This window comes from Mya arenaria, chromosome 5 (genome assembly GCF_026914265.1).
Source record: "Mya arenaria isolate MELC-2E11 chromosome 5, ASM2691426v1".
NCBI classification, from domain to species: domain Eukaryota; kingdom Metazoa; phylum Mollusca; class Bivalvia; order Myida; family Myidae; genus Mya; species Mya arenaria.
The window spans coordinates 38,828,530-38,852,529 of record NC_069126.1 but is presented as its reverse complement, the minus strand read 5'-3'; the positions used below and the strand labels follow the sequence as shown (position 1 = coordinate 38,852,529).

At 38.8% G+C, this 24,000-nt stretch overlaps 3 protein-coding genes across 4 annotated transcripts in view; 1 reads left to right on the top strand and 2 right to left on the bottom strand.

The window, feature by feature from the left end:
- Positions 1 to 15,053, bottom strand: part of LOC128234279 (uncharacterized) — a 23,014-nt gene extending 7,961 nt beyond the window's left edge. Inside the window, exons 1-5 of one of the 2 annotated variants that reach the window (XM_052948428.1) lie at positions 14,909 to 15,053; positions 7,410 to 7,695; positions 6,979 to 7,083; positions 4,316 to 4,399; positions 2,976 to 4,071 (exon numbers count right to left, since the gene is read on the bottom strand). In XM_052948428.1, coding sequence (XP_052804388.1) covers positions 2,976 to 4,071; positions 4,316 to 4,399; positions 6,979 to 7,083; positions 7,410 to 7,646 — 1,522 coding nt within the window. In that variant the 5' untranslated portion in view covers positions 7,647 to 7,695; positions 14,909 to 15,053. The remainder of the gene's footprint in view (positions 1 to 2,975; positions 4,072 to 4,315; positions 4,400 to 6,978; positions 7,084 to 7,409; positions 7,696 to 14,908) is intronic. The other variant, XM_052948429.1, reaches the window with a different exon arrangement.
- On the bottom strand, positions 9,231 to 12,429 carry LOC128235670 (bifunctional endo-1,4-beta-xylanase XylA-like). The gene is made up of 2 exons (XM_052950474.1): positions 12,364 to 12,429; positions 9,231 to 9,878 (listed from the first exon to the last, which is right to left on the bottom strand). The coding sequence occupies exons 1-2, from the start codon at positions 12,427 to 12,429 to the stop codon at positions 9,231 to 9,233; spliced, it is 714 nt and encodes a 237-aa protein (XP_052806434.1).
- Positions 15,046 to 24,000, top strand: LOC128234280 (succinate dehydrogenase assembly factor 3, mitochondrial-like). Its single transcript, XM_052948430.1, has 4 exons — positions 15,046 to 15,179; positions 17,021 to 17,111; positions 19,580 to 19,669; positions 22,553 to 24,000. Exons 2-4 carry the CDS (start codon positions 17,031 to 17,033, stop codon positions 22,718 to 22,720), a joined length of 339 nt encoding a protein of 112 aa, XP_052804390.1. The 5' UTR covers positions 15,046 to 15,179; positions 17,021 to 17,030; the 3' UTR covers positions 22,721 to 24,000.

Below are 24,000 nucleotides of genomic sequence, written 5' to 3'. Positions count from 1 at the left end.
ATAAGCGCCCGGTAACATACATGTGGACTCTAACACTCGAGTCACTAAGCTCCTACATACTAGACTCCAACATTCGAGTCACTAAGCTCTTACATGTGGACTCCAACACTCGAGACACCATGCTCCTACACGTGGACTCTAAAACTTGAGTCACTAAGCTCCTACATACTAAACTCCAACATTCGAGTCACTAAGCTCTTACATGTGGACTCCAACACTCGAGTCATTAAGCTCCTACATGTTGACTCCAACATTCGAGTCACTAAGCTCTTAGATGTGGACTCCAACAGTCGAGTCACCAAGCTCCTTCATTTTGACTCCAACATTCGAGTCACTAACCTGCTACATGTAGACTCCAACACTCGGCTCACTAACCTCATACATGTGGATTACAACACTCGACTCACTAACCTCGTACATGTTGACTTCAGCACTCGACTCTCTAACCTGCTACATGTGGACTCCAACACTCGAGTCACTAACCTGCTACATGTGGACTCCAACACTCGGCTCACTAACCTCATACATGTGGATTACAACACTCGACTCACTAACCTCGTACATGTTGACTTCAGCACTCGACTCTCTAACCTGCTACATGTGGACTCCAACACTCGAGTCACTAACCTGCTACATGTGGACTCCAACACTCGGCTCACTAACCTCATACATGTGGTTTCCAACACTCGAGTCACTAACCGCATACATGTGGACTCCAACACTCGAGTCACTAAGCACCCATATTTGGTCTTCAACAATCGAGTCATTAAGATCCTTTATGTAGACTCCAACAATCGAGTCACTAAGCTCATACATGTGAAGTACAACACTCGTGTCACTAAGCTCCCTAATTTGGACTTAAACAAGCTCTTACATGTGGACTACAACACTCGAGTCACTAAGCTCCCTAATTTGGACTTAAACTAGCTCATACATGTGGACTACAACACTCGAGTCACTAAGCTTCCTAATTTTGACTTAAACTAGCTCATACATGTGGACTACAACACTCGAGTCACTAAGCTCCCTAATTTGGACTTAAACTAGCTCTTACATGTGTACTTCAACACTCGAGTCAATAAGCTCCCTAATTTGGACTTAAACAAGCTCTTACATGTGGACTTCAACACTCGAGTCACTAAGCTCCCTAATTTTGACTTAAACTAGCTCTTACACGTGTACTTCAACACTCCAGCCACTCAGCTTCCTAATTTTGACTTAAACAAGCTCTTACATGTTGACTTCAACACTCGAGCCACTAAGCTCCCTAATTTGGACTTAAACAAGCTCTTAAATGTGGACTTCAACACTCGAGTCACTAAGCTGCCTAATTTTGACTTAAACAAGCTCTTACATGTTGACTTTAACACTCGAGTCCCAATCTATCTAATTAAGACTTAAACAAGCTCTTACATGTTGACTTCAACACTCGAGTCCCAAGATCTCTAATTAAGACTTAAACAAGCTCTTACATGTTGACTTTAACACTCGAGTCCCAATCTATCTAATTAAGACTTAAACAAGCTCTTTCATGTTGACTTCATCACTCGAGTCCCAAGATCTCTAATTAAGACTTAAACAAGCTCTTACATGTTGACTTCAACCCTCGAGTCACTAAGCTCCCTAATTTTGACTTAAACTAGCTCTTACATGTGTACTTCAACACTCGAGCCACTAAGCTGCCTAATTTGGACTTAAACAAGTTCTTAGATGTTGACTTCAACACTCCAGTCACTAAGCTGCCTTATTTGGACTAAAACAGGCTCTTAAATGTGGACTTCAACACTTGAGTCACTAACCTCTTACATGTGGACTTCAACACTCGAGTCACTAAGCTCATCCATGTTGACTTCATTACTCGAATCAATGAAATCCTAAATGTGGACTTCAACACTTTGTTCACTAAGGTCACTAACCTCCTAATTGTTGACCTCAACAATCGGGTCACTAAGCTCCTACACGTTAGCTTCAACACTCGGGTAACTAAACTTCTACAGGTGGACTTCAACACTCGGGTCACTAAGCTCCTACATGTTGACTTCAACACTCGGGTCACTTACCTCCTACATGTGGACTTGAATCACTCGGGTCACTAAGCTCCTACATGTTGACTTCAACACTCGGCTCACTAACCTCCTACATGTGGACTTCAACACTCGGCTCACTAACCTCCTACATGTGGACTTCAACACTCGACTCAATGAACTCCTACATGTGGACTTCAACACTCGAGTCACTAAGCTCCTACATACTAAAATTCAACATTTGAGTCACTAAGCTCCTAGATGTGGACTCCAACACTCGAGTCACGTAGCTTCTACATTTGAACTCCAACACTCGAGTCAATAAGCTCCTACATGTGGACTTAAACACTCGAGTCACTAAGCTCCTACATACTAGACTTTCACACTCGAATCACTAAGTTCCTACATGTTGACTTCAACATTCGATACACGGAGCTCCTACTGTGGAATTTAACAATCGAGTCACTAAGCTCCTACATACTAGACTTCAACATTTGAGTCACTAAGCTCCTTCATGTGGACTTCAACATTCGAGTCACTAAGCTCCTACATGTAGACTTCAACACTTGAGTCACTAAGCTCCTACATACTAGACTCCAACACTCGAAATAATGAACTTCTACATGTGGACTTCAACACTCGAATCAATGAACTTTTACATGTGGACTTCAACACTCGAATCAGTAAACTTTTACACGTGGGCTTCAACATTCGAGTCACTAAACTCCTACATGTGGACTTCAACATTCGAATTACAAAACTAATACATGTGAATATCAACATCTAGTACCAGTACGGTTCTCAACACCAGACTTCTTTGCAGTACCAAGAACATATAAACCAAAGTAAAAATTAAAAGATGCAATGATAAGATTACGAATAAAGATTCTAGGATATACACTTCATCAGCCTTACACTGACTACCTATGATATGCACTTTACCATACTTACACTGACCACAAAAATTGGACTTCCTGTGAAACATCTTTGGAATTCTTCTCGAAATTTGAGGCGGTTGTTTTCCCAACATGGTCATGTGACCGGTTGAGCTCCCTGTCCCGCGTGGGCCAGTTATTGTTGAAATGTTCTGTGGTAGCGGGAACGGGTACTCCTCTTGTACATTAAACCACCCTTCAAACGCCCATTTGCAAATAAGTTTTTCCTGTGCTGTTCGGAGAACTAGGCCCATACGTTCCATTCCTGAATCTACTCTTTCGTTCTCATTACTCGTTTTTTCATCAACATGTTTCGCGTGTGATATCGCAGCTGCACCGAAGGGTTCCATTTTGACTGAACCTGTCGAAGTTGATCTTTTTCCCTTCGAGTTATCTGCTAAATTGTCGACAGTGACTCTGTATTTGTGGCTTTGAGGTTCAGTGTTTTCTCTATATGCACTTTGGTGTTCATTCTCTGTTTGGGCTCTTTTCTTTAAATCAGTTATCGAACGTCTTATTGATTGGTTGGTATCTGTAGCAATCTTTTTAGATTCAACAGCAAACGTATAACCACCAATGTGCTCATCTTCTGATATTTCTAAAATGTCACTTGAATCATCTGACACTAGATCAGGTGGGTCAATATCATCTAATTTTTCATGGTAAACAATACTACGGAGCTTATCAAAGGGATGATCTGGGCTGTCGTCGGGCATACTATCCAGGTCACGGGTCACCCGTTCAACCTCGTTTTCTGAAAGCTCGTCTTGTGTTGGTCTTGTCTTCAATGATTCCTTCGATTGCCGGGTTGATTCGTGAATCTTTCGTTGAAAAGACTTTGCAAACTTCTGTTCATCAATGTGCCCCTCTTGATTTGGAAAGCGACATTCCGAGCAGGACGAGTATCCACCACAATCACTGCAGCTACCCGGATAAGCTTGATATTCGGAGCAACATCTTACTTCCTTAGTATGGTGCATGGTTTGCAAATCTGCTTTCCCGCCATGATGCCCTGTAATCACGTGACCCGTTTCGTTGTCCGATAGAGCGTCGAAATCGTTATAAAACACACCCGCATTTGGTGGATCTCCCCTTTGTTTGAAAGCCTTGTTCTACAATAAAATTACGGTTCCATTAATTTTGTACATTATAATATAAAAGGTCGATTACACTTTCACTTAGAGTAACCCATGATTGTTTTTGATTTAATAGTTTATGTTGTAGAGAAAGATATTGTATTTTGTTTTAGTACATCTTAATCTGCCTTATACCGTTATGGCACATGTTAATACACTATATGTGCTATTAAAGAACCGAGAAAGATGCCTGATATGATGTTAGCGTTTTAAAACCTACCTTTTTGTATCCTTGAAATGTCCCTGTGTTTCTAGAAAGCTTGATTTCTTCCGGTCGTCTATACGCGCAAGTGGCCAAATGTGTCTAAAATGTATCATAAATCTAATCTTAAAATCATGTACATATTCAGTTGTCATGAGTAGTGTGTACTCGAAATGCCGGTATTTACGGTAGTCATAAGTAGTGTGTATTCGAAATGCCCTCATATACGGTAGTCATAAGTAGTGTGTACTCGAAATGCCCTCAAATACAGTAGTCATGAGTAGTGTGTCATGAGTCGTTTGTACTCGAAATGCCCATATTTACGGTAGTCATAAGTAGTGTGTACTCGAAATGCCCTCATATACGGTAGTCATAAGTAGTGTGTACTCGTAATGCCCTCAAATACAGTAGTCATGAGTAGTGTGTCATCAATAGTGTGTACTCGAAATGCCCTCATATACGGTAGTCATGAGTAGTGTGTACACGAGATGCCCTCATATACAGTAGTCATGAGCAGTGTGTACTCGAAATGCCCTCATATACAGTAGTCATAAGTAGTGTGTACTCGAAATGCCCTCGTATACGGTAGTCATGAGTAGTGTGTCATGAGCAGTGTGTACTCAAAATGCCCTCATATACGGTAGTCATAAGTAGTGTGTACTCGGAATGCCCTCATATACGGTAGTCATCAGAAATGTGTACTCGAAATGCCCTCATATACGGTAGTCATGAGTAGTGTGTACACGAGATGCCCTCATATACGGTAGTCATGAGTAGTGTGTACACGAGATGCCCTCATATACGGTAGTCATGAGTAGTGTGTACTCGAAATGCCCTCATATACGGTAGTCATGAGTAGTGTGTACTCGAGATGCCCTCATATACGGTAGTCATGAGTAGTGTGTACTCGAGATGCCCTCATATACGGTAGTCATGAGTAGTGTGTACACGAGATGCCCTCATATACGGTAGTCATGAGTAGTGTGTACACGAGATGCCCTCATATACGGTAGTCATGAGTAGTGTGTACACGAGATGCCCTCATATACGGTAGTCATGAGTAGTGTGTACACGAGATGCCCTCATATACAGTAGTCATGAGTAGTGTGTACACGAGATGCCCTCATATACGGTAGTCATGAGTAGTGTGTACACGAGATGCCCTCATATACGGTAGTCATGAGTAGTGTGTACACGAAATGCCCTCATATACAGTAGTCATGAGTAGTGTGTACTCGAAATGCCCTCAAATACAGTAGTCATGAGAAGTGTGTCATGAGTAGTGTGTACTCGAAATGCCCTCAAATACAGTAGTCATAAGAAGTGTGTCATGAGTAGTGTGTACTCGAAATGCCCTCAAATACAGTAGTCATAAGAAGTGTGTCATGAGTAGTGTGTACTCGAAATGCCCTCATGTCATGAGTTGTGTGTCATGAGTAGTGTGTCATGAGTAGTGTGTACTCGAAATGCCCTCATATACGGTAGTCATGAGTAGTGTGTACTCGAAATGCCCTCATATACGGTAGTCATGAGTAGTGTGTACTCGAAATGCCCTCATATACGGTGGTCATAAGTAGTGTGTACTCTAAATGCCCTCATATACGGTGGTCAGTACACGAGATGCCCTCATATACAGTAGTCATGAGTAGTGTGTACACGAGATGCCCTCATATACAGTAGTCATGAGTAGTGTGTACACGAGATGCCCTCATACACGGTAGTCATGAGTAGTGTGTACACGAGATGCCCTCATACACGGTAGTCATGAGTAGTGTGTACACGAGATGCCCTCATATACAGTAGTCATGAGTAGTGTGTACACGAGATGCCCTCATATACAGTAGTCATGAGTAGTGTGTACACGAGATGCCCTCATATACGGTAGTCATGAGTAGTGTGTACACGAAATTCCCTCATATACGGTAGTCATAAGTAGTGTGTACTCGAAATGCCCTCATATACGGTAGTCACAATTAGTGTGTACTCGAAATGCCCTCAAATACAGTAGTCATGAGTAGTGTGTCATGAGAAGTGTGTACTCGAAATGCCCTCATATACGGTAGTCATGAGTAGTGTGTACACGAGATGCCCTCATATACAGTAGTCACAATTAGTGTGTACTCGAAATGCCCTCAAATACAGTAGTCATGAGTAGTGTGTCATGAGTAGTGTGTACTCGAGATGCCCTCATATACGGTAGTCATGAGTAGTGTGTACATGAGATGCCCTCATATACGGTAGTCATGAGTAGTGTGTACACGAGATGCCCTCATATACAGTAGTCATGAGTAGGGTGTACATGAGATGCCCTCATATACATTAGTCATGAGTAGTGTGTACACGAAATGCCCTCATATACGGTAGTCATGAGTAGTGTGTACTCGAAATGCCCTCATATACAGTAGTCATGAGTAGTATGTACTCGAGATGCCCTCATATACAGTAGTCATGAGTAGTGTGCACTCGAGATGCCCTCATATACAGTAGTCATGAGTAGTGTGTACACGAGATGCCCTCATATACAGTAGTCATGAGTAGTGTGTACACGAGATGCCCTCATATTATACAGTAGTCATGAGCAGTGTGTACTCGAGATGCCCTCATATTATACAGTAGTCATGAGTAGTGTGTACACGAGATGCCCTCATATTATACAGTAGTCATGAGTAGTGTGTACTCGCCTGCAGATCCTGCCACTTAGGCGTCTCAGCACAGCTTCGGCTCCTGTAGCGACAGTAGACCGGAAGTTGCGCTATCTCTCTACGTGTACTTGTGTCAACTGTCAACTGATAATGAACCATTCAGACATTTGATGACTGCAGTGGGTACATTTGTGCCGTAAGCTTATACATCGAATGTAATATTTTGGTTACATGAAATTGGCCTATACAAAATGAATATTACAATAAAAAGTTTGAATACTGCAATTATAGAGAAAGTAAAATGATCAACATAACGATAAAAAACGATAAAAAAGAAAAAAAAGAGCATAGGACTTAGTATATACTTAACTGCCATTATGACAACATTTCAACTATATTTTTATTCGGCAAATCGTTGTCGCGATAACAGACATTCAGAATTACAGTTACTGCTCAGCAAAATATTTTACCTTAGTGGCATCAAGTAATTGGCAGTCGGCTTCTCCAACAGGGCAGAGTGCGTTTTCCAACCGTCCATTTTGGAAAAGACGCGGCACACACGCCTCACACATCCGATGTCCGCACGTGGTCTGCACGGGGAGCCGGAGAGCGAACCCGCACATCACGCACGTATAGTTGGGCGGCAGGCGCACAAACTGGGGCAGCTCCTCGGGAACCGCCCATAATGGCGACGTCGGCGTCGACATCCGCCTTCAACTTACTGGTGGTTCGAAGGAAGAAGCAGGACTTGAATTTCTAAAAAAAATTGACACAGTCAGAAATACTTAATAATGAAATTCTGAATAGTCGTATCAAAATTAGACACAGATTAATAACTACGGGTCATCGCTATGCAACTTGAAACCACAGGTATATGACTTAATGTGGTGTCCCGTTAGTAAAATGATATCATTCGACATGTACGATCATTTTCATTATGAATGTATGGCTTTCCAATGACATTATTTTTCCTGTTTAATATCAGAACTATATATACAGTATGATGTACAAGCAAGACTTTTTTTATTATTTTGTACTTCTTGTCTCGGTTTGTATGACGATCGTACATCTAATGTCATATCTTCGTGTCACGGTTTGTATGACGATCGTACATCTAATGTCATATCTTCGTGTCACGGTTTGTATGACGATCGTACATCTAATGTCATATCTTCGTGTCACGGTTTGTATGACGATCGTACATCTAATGTCATATCTTCGTGTCACGGTTTATTGCAAGATATGAAGAACTTGGAGATATTTTTTCGAGGAATTAATATAGGACACAGAGATATCGGTTCACATTTTCTTCAACATGATTAGTCATAAATGTTTCTTAGAATGACATGACAATTAAAGTTTCATGATAAATATGTCCGCAGACAGGTCCCTAGTATCACAAACATACTTCACTCAATTGTTTTTACTACATAACCGCATGTGTATGATTTACGGTACCTTTTAAAGAGCACATTATCATAGTGTCTATACACATATTTAGGCAATAGTTAATAGAAACAAATAATTATAAAGCCAAAATTGTACTTGAGTCCAATTTATCAGTTCATGTATTTACTCACTGACAAGTACAGTGTAAGCTTTTCTTCGTATGCCATTATGTACTATTTCATTTATGTATAAAACAATTGAGAAACACTGATGAATTCTGAGTAATTATACTTAAGCATCTTTCTTACTTCAAATATAATTTCCTTCAACAGTCGACGAAGCAATTATAACAACACAATATATGTATGAATTGTCTCCAAAGGCAGTAAAATTATTTAAAATGGTTACATTTGCTGACCGTTATTTCGAGTAAATACTTGAATTATATTTTTGTGAAACATGGGCTTGGTTTAATCTCCAATTATTCGTATTGTACGTGTCTTGTTTGTCCTTTCATCTTTTGACGTTTGGTAATTGTCTAACAACAGCAACAACGTACGGTTTGAGCCTCTTGGTTTGTCCCAGTGGTTTGGGCCTCTTGATTTGTCCCAGTGGTTTAAGCCTCTTGATTTGTCCCAGTGGTTTGAGCCTCTTGATTTGTCCCAGTGGTTTGAGCCTCTTGGTTTGTCCCAGTGGTTTGAGCCTCTTGATTTGTCCCAGTGGTTTGAGCCTCTTGGTTTGTCCCAGTGGTTTGAGCCTCTTGATTTGTCCCAGTGGTTTGAGCCTCTTGGTTTGTCCCAGTGGTTTGAGCCTCTTGGTCTATGTCCCAGTGGTTTGGGCCTCTTGATTTGTCCCAGTGGTTTGAGCCTCTTGGTTTGTCCCAGTGGTTTGAGCCTCTTGATTTATGTCCCAGTGGTTTGAGCCTCTTGATTTATGTCCCAGTGGTTTGAGCCTCTTGGTTTGTCCCAGTGGTTTGAGCCTCTTGATTTGTCCCAGTGGTTTGAGCCTCTTGGTTTGTCCCAGTGGTTTGAGCCTCTTGGTTTGTCCCAGTGGTTTGAGCCTCTTGATTTGTCCCAGTGGTTTGAGCCTCTTGATTTGTCCCAGTGGTTTGAGCCTCTTGATTTGTCCCAGTGGTTTGAGCCTCTTGATTTGTCCCAGTGGTTTGAGCCTCTTGGTTTGTCCCAGTGGTTTGAGCCTCTTGATTTGTCCCAGTGGTTTGGGCCTCTTGATTTGTCCCAGTGGTTTGAGCCTCTTGGTTTGTCCCAGTGGTTTGAGCCTCTTGATTTGTCCCAGTGGTTTGAGCCTCTTGGTTTGTCCCAGTGGTTTGAGCCTCTTGGTCTATGTCCCAGTGGTTTGAGCCTCTTGATTTGTCCTAGTGGTTTGAGCCTCTTGATTTGTCCCAGTGGTTTGAGCCTCTTGATTTGTCCCAGTGGTTTGGGCCTCTTGGTTTGTCCCAGTGGTTTGAGCCTCTTGATTTGTCCCAGTGGTTTGAGCCTCTTGATTTGTCCCAGTGGTTTGAGTCTCTTGGTTTGTCCCAGTGGTTTGAGCCTCTTGATTTATGTCCCAGTGGTTTGAGCCTCTTGATTTATGTCCCAGTGGTTTGAGCCACTTGGTTTGTCCCAGTGGTTTGGGCCTCTTGATTTGTCCCAGTGGTTTGAGCCTCTTGATTTGTCCCAGTGGTTTGAGCCTCTTGATTTATGTCCCAGTGGTTTGGGCCTCTTGATTTGTCCCAGTGGTTTGAGCCTCTTGGTTTGTCCCAGTGGTTTGAGCCTCTTGATTTATGTCCCAGTGGTTTGAGCCTCTTGGTCTATGTCCCAGTGGTTTGAGCCTCTTGGTTGGTCCCAGTGGTTTGAGCCTCTTGGTTTATGTCCCAGTGGTTTGAGCCTCTTGGTTGGTCCCAGTGGTTTGAGCCTCTTGATTTATGTCCCAGTGGTTTGAGCCTCTTGGTTTATGTCCCAGTGGTTTGAGCCTCTTGGTTTATGTCCCAGTGGTTTGAGCCTCTTGATTTGTCCCAGTGGTTTGAGCCTCTTGGTTTGTCCCAGTGGTTTGAGCCTCTTGGTTGGTCCCAGTGGTTTGAGCCTCTTGGTTTATGTCCCAGTGGTTTGAGCCTCTTGATTTATGTCCCAGTGGTTTGAGCCTCTTGGTTTATGTCCCAGTGGTTTGAGCCTCTTGATTTATGTCACAGTGGTTTGAGCCTCTTGGTTTATGTCCCAGTGGTTTGAGCCTTTTGATTTATGTCTCAGTGGTTTGAGCCTCTTGGTTTATGTCCCAGTGGTTTGAGCCTCTTGGTTTATGTCTCAGTGGTTTGAGCCTCTTGGTTTATGTCCCAGTGGTTTGAGCCTCTTGATTTATGTCCCAGTGGTTTGAGCCTCTTGATTTATGTCCCAGTGGTTTGAGCCTTTTGGTTTATGCCCCAGTGGTTTGAGCCTCTTGGTTTGTGCCAGTGGTTTGAGCCTCTTGGTTGGTCCCAGTGGTTTGAGCCTCTTTATTTATGTCCCAGTGGTTTGGGCCCCTTGGTTTATGTCCCAGTGGTTTGAGCCTCTTGGTTTGTCGAAGTGGTTTGAGCCTCTTGATTTGTCCCAGTGGTTTGAGCCTCTTGATTTATGTCCCAGTGGGTTGGGCCTCTTGGTTTATGTCCCAGCGGTTTGAGCCTCTTGGTTTGTCCAAGTGGTTTGAGCCTCTTGATTTGCCCCAGTGGTTTGAGCCTCTTGGTTTGTCCCAGTGGTTTGAGCCTCTTGATTTGCCCCAGTGGTTTGAGCCTCTTGGTTTATGTCCCAGCGGTTTGAGCCTCTTGGTTTGTCCAAGTGATTTGAGCCTCTTGATTTGTCCCAGTGGTTTGAGCCTCTGGATTTATGTCCCAGTGGTTTGAGCCTCTTGATTTATGTCCCAGTGGTTTGGTCCTCTTGGTTTATGTCCCAGCGGTTTGAGCCTCTTGGTTTGTCCCAGTGGTTTGAGCCTCTTGATTTGTCCCAGTGGTTTGAGCCTCTTGATTTATGTCCCAGTGGTTTGAGCCTCTTGGTTTATGTCCCAGTGGTTTGAGCCTCTTGATTTATGTCCCAGTGGTTTGAGCCTCTTGGTTTATGTCCCAGCGGTTTGAGCCTCTTGGTTTATGTCCCAGTGGTTTGAGCCTCTTGTTTTATGTCCCAGTAGTTTGAGCCTCTTGGTTTATGTCCCAGTGGTTTGAGCCTCTTGGTCTATGTCCCAGTGGTTTGAGCCTCTTGATTTATGTCCCAGTGGTTTGAGCCTCTTGGTAATGGTTTATGTCCCAGTGGTTTGAGCCTCTTGGTTTATGTCCCAGTGGTTTGAGCCTCTTGGTTTATGTCCCAGTGGTTTGAGCCTCTTGGTTTATGTCCCAGTAGTTTGAGCCTCTTGGTTTATGTCCCAGTGGTTTGAGCCTCTTGGTCTATGTCCCAGTGGTTTGAGCCTCTTGATTTATGTCCCAGTGGTTTGAGCCTCTTGGTTTATGTCCCAGTGGTTTGAGCCTCTTGGTTTATGTCCCAGTGGTTTGAGCCTCTTGGTTTATGTCCCAGCGGTTTGAGCCTCTTGGTTTGTCCAAGTGGTTTGAGCCTCTTGATTTGTCCCAGTGGTTTGAGCCTCTTGATTTGTCCCAGCGGTTTGAGCCTCTTGGTTTATGTCCCAGCGGTTTGAGCCTCTTGGTTTGTCCAAGTGGTTTGAGCCTCTTGATTTGTCCCAGTGGTTTGAGCCTCTGGATTTATGTCCCAGTGGTTTGAGCCTCTTGGTTTATGTCCCAGTGGTTTGGTCCTCTTGGTTTATGTCCCAGCGGTTTGAGCCTCTTGGTGTGTCCCAGTGGTTTGAGCCTCTTGATTTGTCCCAGTGGTTTGAGCCTCTTGATTTATGTCCCAGTGGTTTGGGCCTCTTGATTTATGTCCCAGTGCAACACTTTTACAATCTCTAAATTGAGTGGGCAGGCATATATTCCCTCTCTGTCGATGGAGTGCAATACACTGTACCATTTCTACATGGAGTGGGCAGACATATATTCCCTCTCTGTCGATGGAGTGCAATACACTGTACCATCTCTACATGGAGTGGGCAGACATATATTCCCTCTTTGTGGATGGAGTACAACACTTTTACCATCTCTACATGGAGTGGGCAGACATATATTCTCTTTCTGTGGATGGAGTGCAATACACTGTAACCGTCATCTCTACATGGAGTGGGCAGACATATATTCTCTTTCTGTGGATGGAGTGCAATACACTGTTACCGTCATATCTACATGGAGTGGGCAGACATATATTTCCTCTCTGTGGATGGAGTGCAATACACTGTACCATCTCTACATGGAGTGGGCAGACATATATGTTACCGAATTGTTAGGAAAAGCGTAACCAAACAGGAAGATGTATACAACATTCTCAAGCAATGAGACTATTTATTAGAGTGTATACATTATACACTTCCAAATATACACGTAATTAAAAAAAAATGTTACAATAAGTTATATAACGCATTTTAAGGTTAATCATTAAATGTGTGTTAGTCCGTATTGCACGTAATGTAAAATCTGAAGAATCCACAAGGTGAAGCTCCAGCTCGTCCATAATTGAAATACATGCTGGCTTCGGTTTTGGCATCCAATTACGTTTCTTCGGTCAAATGCATGATCCCTAAAAAATAGGCAACAACATACATGTATATATAAAGTTCCAAAAAAATATTTCACTGTTTTGGTATAATGTTAAAGTCAATAGGGCCAAAGCAGATTTAAATTGTGACCATGTTATTAACATAAACCGGCAATTGAAATAATTCTAGAATATACTTGCTTTTTATAATCATATCTCGATGATTAATACTCTTGATAGTAAATAAACACTTTATTTCGGTTGCGTGATAGCTACATGGCGCCAGAGCAGCTTTTAGGTCGATTCAAAGAAATTGTGACAGAATTTGGATTTTCCTTCCCTAGTCTGAAAGTATAATCCATCGTCATACAACTGTGACATTTAAACTATCGTCATTTCGTGACATCAAGGAAATAAACCCTGACACATGTTAAATTACATTTTCTTAGTGTGTACACGTAAACTTCACATACCATAATATTTCTGACCTTAACCTGACTTAAGTAATTATAATGTTCAAACACTAACTAACAACTATAATTCGATGGTTTATAACACACAAATCGCGATCGATGCAGATTATGCCATGAAAACTGAGTAAATTGATTTTTGACTATTTCCATATGTTTGCTTTCCTCCAATATTTAATTGACAACATTTAAATATATACAATATATGCAAATACATCTATTGCATTAAACATTTGTAGATTAATGAATGTTCTTGTGTAAAATCCGTTTCTTGCATACCGGACGTGTGTTTCCGGTCATGCGACCGGTGCTGGAAAATCTCTTCTTGCATACCGGACGTGTGTTTCCGGTCATGTGACCGGTGCTGGAAAAACTCATCTTACACCCCCCTTGTAAGATGAGTCACGCGCAACAACGCACCACTTCTTATTTCTTTTATTGTATGGTTTATGACAATTATATTATGCAATTTCATTAAAGCGGATTCAAAAATATAAGTTTTAATACTTTTAATTAAAATCGAAAATAAATAATCGTTAAAGCGCGATTTTTTAAGGAACTATTTGACGTCGATAGTGATTTAAAATTACTGCGCTTTATGACGTCAGTACACAACGTCGCAGGCGCCTTTTGGTGTAATGTACAAAAGTGCGTTTTCTACGTGAATTTTTCCACAAATTCATAATTTTCGGTATGCAAGAAAAAATATCAATCATGTTTATCCGGTCCGTATCGAAAAATCCAACCCTCGGGCACGCTGCGTGACCGATAACGACCGGCTTACGCGCGTGCCCTCTGGTCGGATTTTTCTATCCGTACCGGAAACACCTGATAGATACTTACATTTTGATGGAGACAGTATATGTTGTCTGTTGTGGACTCGGTAAAATCCTAAACAAACTCCTCTCGTGCTACCGAATTGAAACCCCGTGCATCAATCTGAAATATTTCGAACCGCGGGCGCGTGAACGTCGCGAAGACGGCATGTACGGTTCTCACTGGGATAAAGCCATAACTATTGGCTGCAGCCGATGGGTGGGGTGGCTCTAAAGAGGGTAGCCTTTTTTCCTTTTTATTTTTTCCCCAAAATGACCATCCATATCTCATTTATCGTGTCCCTCGTGGCAATTTTGGCTTCGAAAATACCTCCCAACTCGGGGAGGGCCAACTCCCTTATCGAAATTCAACTTAAAAGTCATCCTGGGGTATGTGGGTTATCAAGCCATAACCTGCAGGAATAATAGACTAGTGTACTGTACCGTCCAAAAAGGCCGTGAGTACCTAGTATCAGAGAGGAGGTTTTTACCGCCTCATGGTACTAAATCCAGGGGAAATATTGAGAAAATATAAATTTTTATGTAAATTCCAGAAGAAGAAAAAACAGTCAATTTACCGATAGACCAAAGCGAAAGTAGGCCTTTAGTGTATTATCTTCAGACCTTTTGTAAATCTGAAAAAAAATATGATAAACCCCGTCTTTCGTAATACAAATATGATAAGATCAAACACTTAACGAACCCTTTCGCATTTGACGTGTTCTGCTGATTATCTAAAATGATGAGTTCTCAAGAATGTTTCACAGTAAAATCGAAAGTACGGAATTTCCATTGCACATACAGTACAGTACTGTATTTATAGTCTTCCGGTAATTCGATGTACAGTACAGCACCGCATTTTACAACATAGGATTTTACGCCAATCGTATTTTTCTTATGTAAACAATTTTATACATTTTATGCGTGTTACGGTAATATAATCATACTTTTGAAGAGGAAGCACACCCGAAGAGGTAATTTGTTGAAGTAACTAACAATAAGCGAAGTGGTTTTGTGAAAACACTGATTAAAATCTCATTTTGATAAATAGCCTAATCCGTACCCATTCTCCGTCGGACTTCTAAAATTTCCGACATTGTATTACTGAATGTGTTTGTTATTTTCCAAATAAATTGATATTTGTTCCTGACTTGAATGTACTGATCTTTACATATTTAATATCATATTATAAGTTAGTCCAAATAATTGTACGTTGTCGGATTTTTTTTAGATTTTTGATATGAAATATCTTTCAAAAATATTCAGTATTTCTCATGATACTCAAGAAATGCCTCCATTTCTGGAGGAAAAGGGGTCTCTATTAAACCAGTTCTGTACAGATTATGAGATGATTGACAATAGCGCCATGGATATCATATTGACCTACCATCTCTTGTTTAACAAGGCAGTGAATGGTGGCAGGGCCTTTTGATAGCGTCGATTTGGCAAAATGGGGAAAAATACTGACATGATTCATATAGTGTTCAACTTGTTTTCAAACCTTTTATTAAATAAACTTTCGACATAAATTATTCATGAATGGTACTAAAATGCGACATTTGCTAAATGTTTAGAGGTCAACTTTTTTTAAAGGGGATTTTTTATCTGGGTATGAGAAAAATGTTTACTTTTTCAGGAGAATGGGGCCTAATTTCGGCCCCAAAAAGGGCAGAATAAAAAACAATAATATGTTAACATGTAATGATATAAGGGGGCCACGACGCCGTATACTTTGACTCACATACATAGCGGCCAGCTTGTGGAAAAGAGCAGATAATACATCATCTGAAAGAAAAGCAACATATGCATACTCTTTGCTTATGATTGCATCTTGTATAGAAAGATAAAGACAGAGGAAGACACTTAAGCACTGACCTTAATCAACTTCAACAATAGGAAGCCAATTGGATAATAGAATTCTATCCAGAACTGTTAAGTTCTGCATTTATAACAACACAGCATGACAAAATTAACAATAGTAATAAATACTTGGATAATCTGATTATCAGTGGAAGTGGTAGACAGCAAAAAATACATTGTATTTCATTTACATAAGTCTTTAAGCTGGAACACGCATATCCACAACAAAGTCCATTCGTCAAATACAACAAGAGCTTTTGTACAGAGAAATACCTGAAAATGGCTGAAAAAAAACAAGGACATGGTCTAACATGTGTGAAACTTTAGTTTGACCTTTAAGAGAGTATGCAAGTGTATATGGGACGCTCATACAAATGATAACAAGTTGAAGATTAAAAGGGTTCAGGGAAGAGCAGCAAGATATGTGATTGGCCAAAGCCATGCTAGAGCAGTCACCCTTATAGCCACATGGGCACTCTAGGGCTACATGCACTTTGATATATAGAATTGTCAACTGCCCCAAAGAAGTCCCTGTCCCACCAATGTTTTTGTGTGGACAAGGACACAGAAAAGTTTGCTGCCATATGCTAGAACACCTTGCTGTATATAAACATTCCTTTTTCCCTGGTGATATCAGATAATGAAGCGCACTATCAACTTACTGGTTGAGAAACTCCAAGGATCCTGCATATGATGACAACTACCAAGACTATGATAAAGATAATCCAATGATGATAGAGATTCAAGACTGTTTTTAAAAGCTCATTTAAAAGAGACTTTTTAAGGCATGTGAGGTGTATAGCCACTCGAGTTAAAAAAAATACAGCAGCGCGTCGTTCTATATGGAAGAAGACATGATACATTTCATAGTGGGATATCCAACACTACATTGAACTGAATATGCTCAGTATTGTCCACTATAATGCTTATAATTACATGATGTGTTTTGTTTCAGGTTGATTGTGATGAGCAGTCATGTGTCCCAGGTGAGGGCCCTGTACAAGGCCCTGCTCAGGCTCCACAGGGGGATGCCCTACGGCCTACAGGTAACATGCCACCAATCTATACAGTATAATACAGTCTCTGAAGTCATACTTTTGTTTTATTAAATGCACTTACAATTTTATTATTTTTATATTAAGCAAAGAAAGATGATCTCAAATGTATGGAACCCTGGTTATGTAATTGTAACCTGGTTACATTTTTGTAACTTTTTAATACTATTTTCAAAAGTAAGTGGAACAATGAACAATTTTTAGCTCCACTGGCCGAAGGCCATGGAGCTTATGTCGTCACAGATTGTCCGTCGTGAGTTCGTGCGTGCGTGCGTGCGTAAACTTTTACTTTAAACGACATCTCCTCTGAAACTGATAAGCGGATTTTGACAAAACTTCACAGGAATGTTCCTTTGGTGGTCCTTTACCAAAATTGCTCAAATGGTTCCGGTCCATTGCACAATATGGCCGCCAGAGCTAAAAATAGCAAAATCTTTAAACGACATCTCCTCTGAAACGGATAGGCAGATTTTGATGAAACTTGACAGAATTGTTCCTTGGGTGGTCCTTAACCAAAATTGCTCAAATGGTTCCGGTCCGCTGCACAACATGGCTGCCAGGGCAAAAAAATAGAAAAACCTTTAAAGAACATCTTCTCAGAAACCGATGATCAGATTTTGATGAAACTTAACAGAAATGTTCCTTGGATGGTCCTTTATCAAATTTGCTTCAATGGTTTCGGTCCACTGCACAAGATGGCCCCCAGAGGTAAAAATAGAAAAACCTTTAAACGACTTCTCCTCAGAAACCGATGATCGTATTGCAATGAAACTTGACAGAAATGTTACTTGGGTAGTCCTTAACCAAAATAGCCCAAACAGTTCTGGTCCACTGCACAACATGGCAGCCAGAGCTAAGAATAGAAAAAAACGTTAAACTACATCTTCTCAGAAACCGATGATCAGATTTTGATGAAACTTTACATAAATGTTCCTTGGGTGGTCATTAACCAAAATTTGTTAAATGGTTCCAGTCCACTGCACACCATGGCTGCCAGAGCTAAAAAATAAAAAAAAACTTTATACGACTTGTCGTCGAAACCGATGACCTTTTTTCGATAAAACTTGACAGAAATGTTTGTTTGGTGCTCCTTTACTCAAATTGCCCAAATCATTTCGGTCCACTGCACAACATGGCAGCCAGAGCTATTAAAGTAAAAATTTTTTTTAAATAACTCCTCCTCAAAAATTGATGATTGTATTTCTATGAAACTTGATGAAAATGATCGTTAGGTGGTCTTTGCTTGAACCTTTTGGCCAGTGGAGCACAGGCACTGATGTGCCTCTTGTTTATGTAGAGATTTTCTATTCTAATGCCAATGCCCTGAATTTCTAGATTTGCTTGTCACTGAGTGCACTTGAGGTGACTTGAACCTCCCAGATGTAAGTGCGATATCACTAGCAGTAACGTCTATAGTTGATTATGGCCTCCCTTATAGTTAGTGCAGTGTCACTCACTGTAACCTTTATAGTCAACTGTGGCCTTCCAGATGTAAGTGCAGTATTAGTAACACTAAGTTCTATAGTTGATTATGGCCTCCCTAATGTTAGTACAGTGTCACTCACTGTAACCTTTATAGTCAACTGTGGCCTTCCAGATGTAAGTGCAGTATTAGTAACACTAAGTTCTATAGCTGATTATGGCCTCCCTAATGTTAGTACAGTATCACTAACTGTAACCTTTATAGTCAACTGTGGCCTTCCAGATGTAAGTGCAGTATTAGTAACACTAAGTTCTATAGTTGATTATGGCCTCCCTAATGTTAGTACAGTATCACTAACTGTAACCTTTATAGTCAACTGTGGCCTTCCAGATGTAAGTGCAGTACTAGTAACACTAAGTTCTATAGTTGATTATGGCCTCCCTAATGTTAGTACAGTATCACTAACTGTAACCTTTATAGTCAACTGTGGCCTTCCAGATGTAAGTGCAGTACTAGTAACACTAAGTTCTATAGTTGATTATGGCCTCCCTAATGTTAGTACAGTATCACTAACTGTAACCTTTATAGTCAACTGTGGCCTTCCAGATGTAAGTGCAGTATGATCACTAGCAGTAACATCAATAGTTGAAAGTTGCCTCCCGTACAAGTGCAGTATCACTAACAGTAAGTTCTATAGTTGACTGTGGCCTCCCTAATGTTAGTACAGTATCACTAACTGTAACATTTATAGTCAACTGTGGCCTCCCATACATAAGTGCAGTATCAGTAATAGTAAGTTCTATAGTTGACTGTGGCCTCCCTAATGTTAGTCAATATCACTAACAGTAACCTCTTTAGTTGACTGTGGCCTTCCAGATGGACATGCTGTTACTCTAACAGTAACATTTATAGTTGAGTATAGCCTCCCAGATCATTAACAGTTGTAACCAATTTATTTGACTGTGGCCTCCCAGATGCACATGCTGTAACACTAACAGTGACATCTGTATATATTATTTGTGCATTCTGTCTGCAGGCCATGGGAGACAAGTATGTGCAGGAGGAGTTTAAGCGGCACAAGCAGTGTTCTCCAACTGAGGCTCGAATCTTCATGGACGAATGGACTGTAAGCACCGATATTATACAACATTTTATGACTCTTTCAAAACAAAAAGTTGTTCACTTTTTATTTAGTTTTATATGATAGTGGAATATCTATTTATTTGACCTATCATAATATTCAGTCACTCTTAGCTGTTGTTGTTGTTGTTGTTGTTGTTGTGATGGTACAGTATTCACTTGGCCACAATTCTAAGAACCCAGTTTGTTTTGGGAGATTTTGGTACATTGTGGATGATGAATCATGCAAAAAAATCAATTAATACTATTTTCAAACATTAATGCAGTGATTAGCCCACTCGCTTTCCACCAAGGCGACCCGGGCTCGATTCCCGGCCTGGACACATGTTAGTTTGGTTATTGGTCACCAAGCCAGACAAGTGGGTTTTCTCCGGGCACTCCTGTTTCCCCCCACAACACAAGACCACACTCTCGCACAACATCGTGCTAACTAGAGTGACTTAGTATAAGTTATTATAACTTATTTGATGATGTATGATACAGTATAAGGCCACAGTCATATGATGATGTATGATATGTTACATGATGATGTATGATATATGTTACATGATGATGTATGATATATGTTACATGATGATGTATGATATATGTTACATGATGATGTATGATATATGTTACATGATGATGTATGATGATATGTTACATGATGATGTATGATATATGTTATATGATGATGTATGATATGTTACATGATGATGTATGATATGTTACATGATGATGTATGATATGTTACATGATGATGGATATGTTACATGATGATGTATGATGTATGTTACATGATGATGTATGATGATATGTTATATGATGATGTATGATATATATGTTACATGATGATGTATGATGATATGTTATATGATGATGTATGATATATGTTACATGATGATGTATGATATATGTTACATGATGATGTATGATGATATGTTATATGATGATGTATGATATATATGTTACATGATGATGTATGATGATATGTTATATGATGATGTATGATATATGTTACATGATGATGTATGATATATGTTACATGATGATGTATGATATATGTTACATGATGATGTATGATGATATGTTATATGATGATGTATGATATATGTTACATGATGATGTATGATATATGTTACATGATGATGTATGATATATGTTACATGATGATGTATGATATATATGTTACATGATGATGTATGATGATATGTTATATGATGATGTATGATATGTTACATGATGATGTATGATATATGTTACATGATGATGTATGATATGTTACATGATGATGTATGATATGTTACATGATGATGTATGATATGTTATATGATGATGGATATGTTACATGATGATGTATGATGATATGTTATATGATGATGTATGATATGTTACATGATGATGTATGATATGTTACATGATGATGTATGATATGTTATATGATGATATATATGTTACATGATGATGTATGATGATATGTTATATGATGATGTATGATATGTTACATGATGATGTATGATATATGTTATATGATGATATATATGTTACATGATGATGTATGATGATATGTTATATGATGATGTATGATATGTTACATGATGATGTATGATATGTTACATGATGATGTATGATATGTTACATGATGATGGATATGTTACATGATGATGTATGATATGTTACATGATGATGTATGATATGTTACATGATGATGTATGATATGTTACATGATGATGTATGATATATGTTACATGATGATGTATGATGATATGTTATATGAAGATGTATGATATATGTTACATGATGATGTATGATATATGTTACATGATGATGTATGATATGTTACATGATGATGTATGATATGTTACATGATGATGTATGATATGTTACATGATGATGTATGATGATATGTTACATGATGATGTATGATATATGTTATATGATGATATATATGTTACATGATGATGTATGATGATATGTTATATGATGATGTATGATATGTTACATGATGATGTATGATATATGTTACATGATGATGTATGATATATGTTATATGATGATGTATGATATGTTACATGATGATGTATGATGATATGTTATATGATGATGTATGATATGTTACATGATGATGTATGATATGTTATATGATGATATATATGTTACATGATGATGTATGATGATATGTTATATGATGATGTATGATATGTTACATGATGATGTATGATATGTTACATGATGATGTATGATATGTTACATGATGATGTATGATATGTTACATGATGATGTATGATATGTTACATGATGATGTATGATATGTTACATGATGATGTATGATATGTTATATGATGATATATATGTTACATGATGATGTATGATGATATGTTATATGAAGATGTATGATATATGTTACATGATGATGTATGATATATGTTACATGATGATGTATGATATGTTACATGATGATGTATGATATGTTACATGATGATGTATGATATGTTATATGATGATGGATATGTTATATGATGATGTATGATACGTTATATGATGATGTATGATATATGTTACATGATGATGTATGATATGTTACATGATGATGTATGATATGTTATATGATGATGGATATGTTACATGATGATGTATGATATGTTACATGATGATGTATGATATGTTATATGATGATGTATGATATGTTACATGATGATGTATGATATGTTACATGATGATGTATGATATGTTATATGATGATGGATATGTTATATGATGATGTATGATATGTTATATGATGATGGATATGTTATATGATGATGTATGATACGTTATATGATGATGTACATGTATGATAAAATTATGTTATATGATGATGTATGATCTTATTTGTTTTTTCATGTGCTAGAAATACTATCTGACGTTGGCAAAGCAGTTATCGAGACGAAAGAAGAAACAGACTATCGGGAATAATCTTGGCCCAGAATTATTAGAGAATTTTAGCGATGAACAAGTGGCCCAGCTTAATGAACTTTTCAATTCTGCCACACAACGGACTTCAGGCAAGGAATCCTGACAGCCGTTCATGCTCTAGGATTTATACTTCATTTTTGGTACATTTAAAGGGATGGATTATTTTGGCATTTTTATTGTGTGTTTTGTTGTAATTAAATGGTTAAATTATTTTGTTTGATCTATAAGATATTAGATTTGTGTTGTGGCTTTTTTGGCTCAGTTAACTTGTATGTAACACTATTTGGTAATTATAGTGTGAACTAGTCTGACTTTGCTAGGCAAATATGAACATAAAAATATAATGCAGAGATTTCCTTATCAGCATGCAAGGCAATTAAACATTGAAACTTAGATTAATAGTATATGAATGATGTAGTAGTTAATTCTTGGTTATTTCCCTTTACATTGAAGTAAATGTTTATTTAGTATAATAATTAATAAATCTCAAGTGTAACTGATTATTTCTATAAAGTAATTTATTAGAGGAAATCATAATGACTGGACTGTACCATACACTTTCTTCTACAGAAATATTATTTGATTATATTATAGTGACATAAATTGTATTGGGTTTTTTTTCAATTTATTACGTTATGTATATATACAAGTCATATATATATATATGCAGAAATGCCAATGTATTATGTTGAAGCTTAAAATGTTACAAATATGGTGTACAGCTGGTGTATGGCATCTTATCATTGTCTATAAATGAACAAATACATTTATACACAAGTATGTAAAACATCTTAAAATAATGCTTTAAACAGTTTTAAAACATCAAATAGACAAGTTGTACATCACTGGATCTCATATTTTGTAAAAACAGATGTTATATAAATGTACACCAACATTGTTGAAATCTTAAAAAAAATGTCTTTTAATGATGATTTTAATTTTTATGCAAATTATGGCCCTTGTTAGAAATTTTGCGTGTAGTTTTTATCAAGCAGATATCTCACCAACCCCTGCAAGTTGATTGAAAATCCACATAAGGCACTTCAGGTTAAATTTCTCTAATCTGATTTGCTCTAGTCTTATTAACATGTTGAATTTCTGAGGTCAGTACATCACAGTGACCCATGCATGTTTATACAACACTTGGCAGAAATTATAGCATAAATTAAGTGTAAGGTAGCTCTCGGATTAATTTATTGCTTGAACTTTTTTGTTTTAAGTTTAGGCTATATCTTAGTGTAGACTTTGGTGTTAGGAATCAAGCTATGCTTGCACCATACAACATGTACTTAAGTCGAGAGCACTGTCTTACTCGCAGCTCTTGTTTATGAAATCTGGTTGCAATGTTTTTTCTGTTGAATCAAAATAAATGTTGAAAATGTA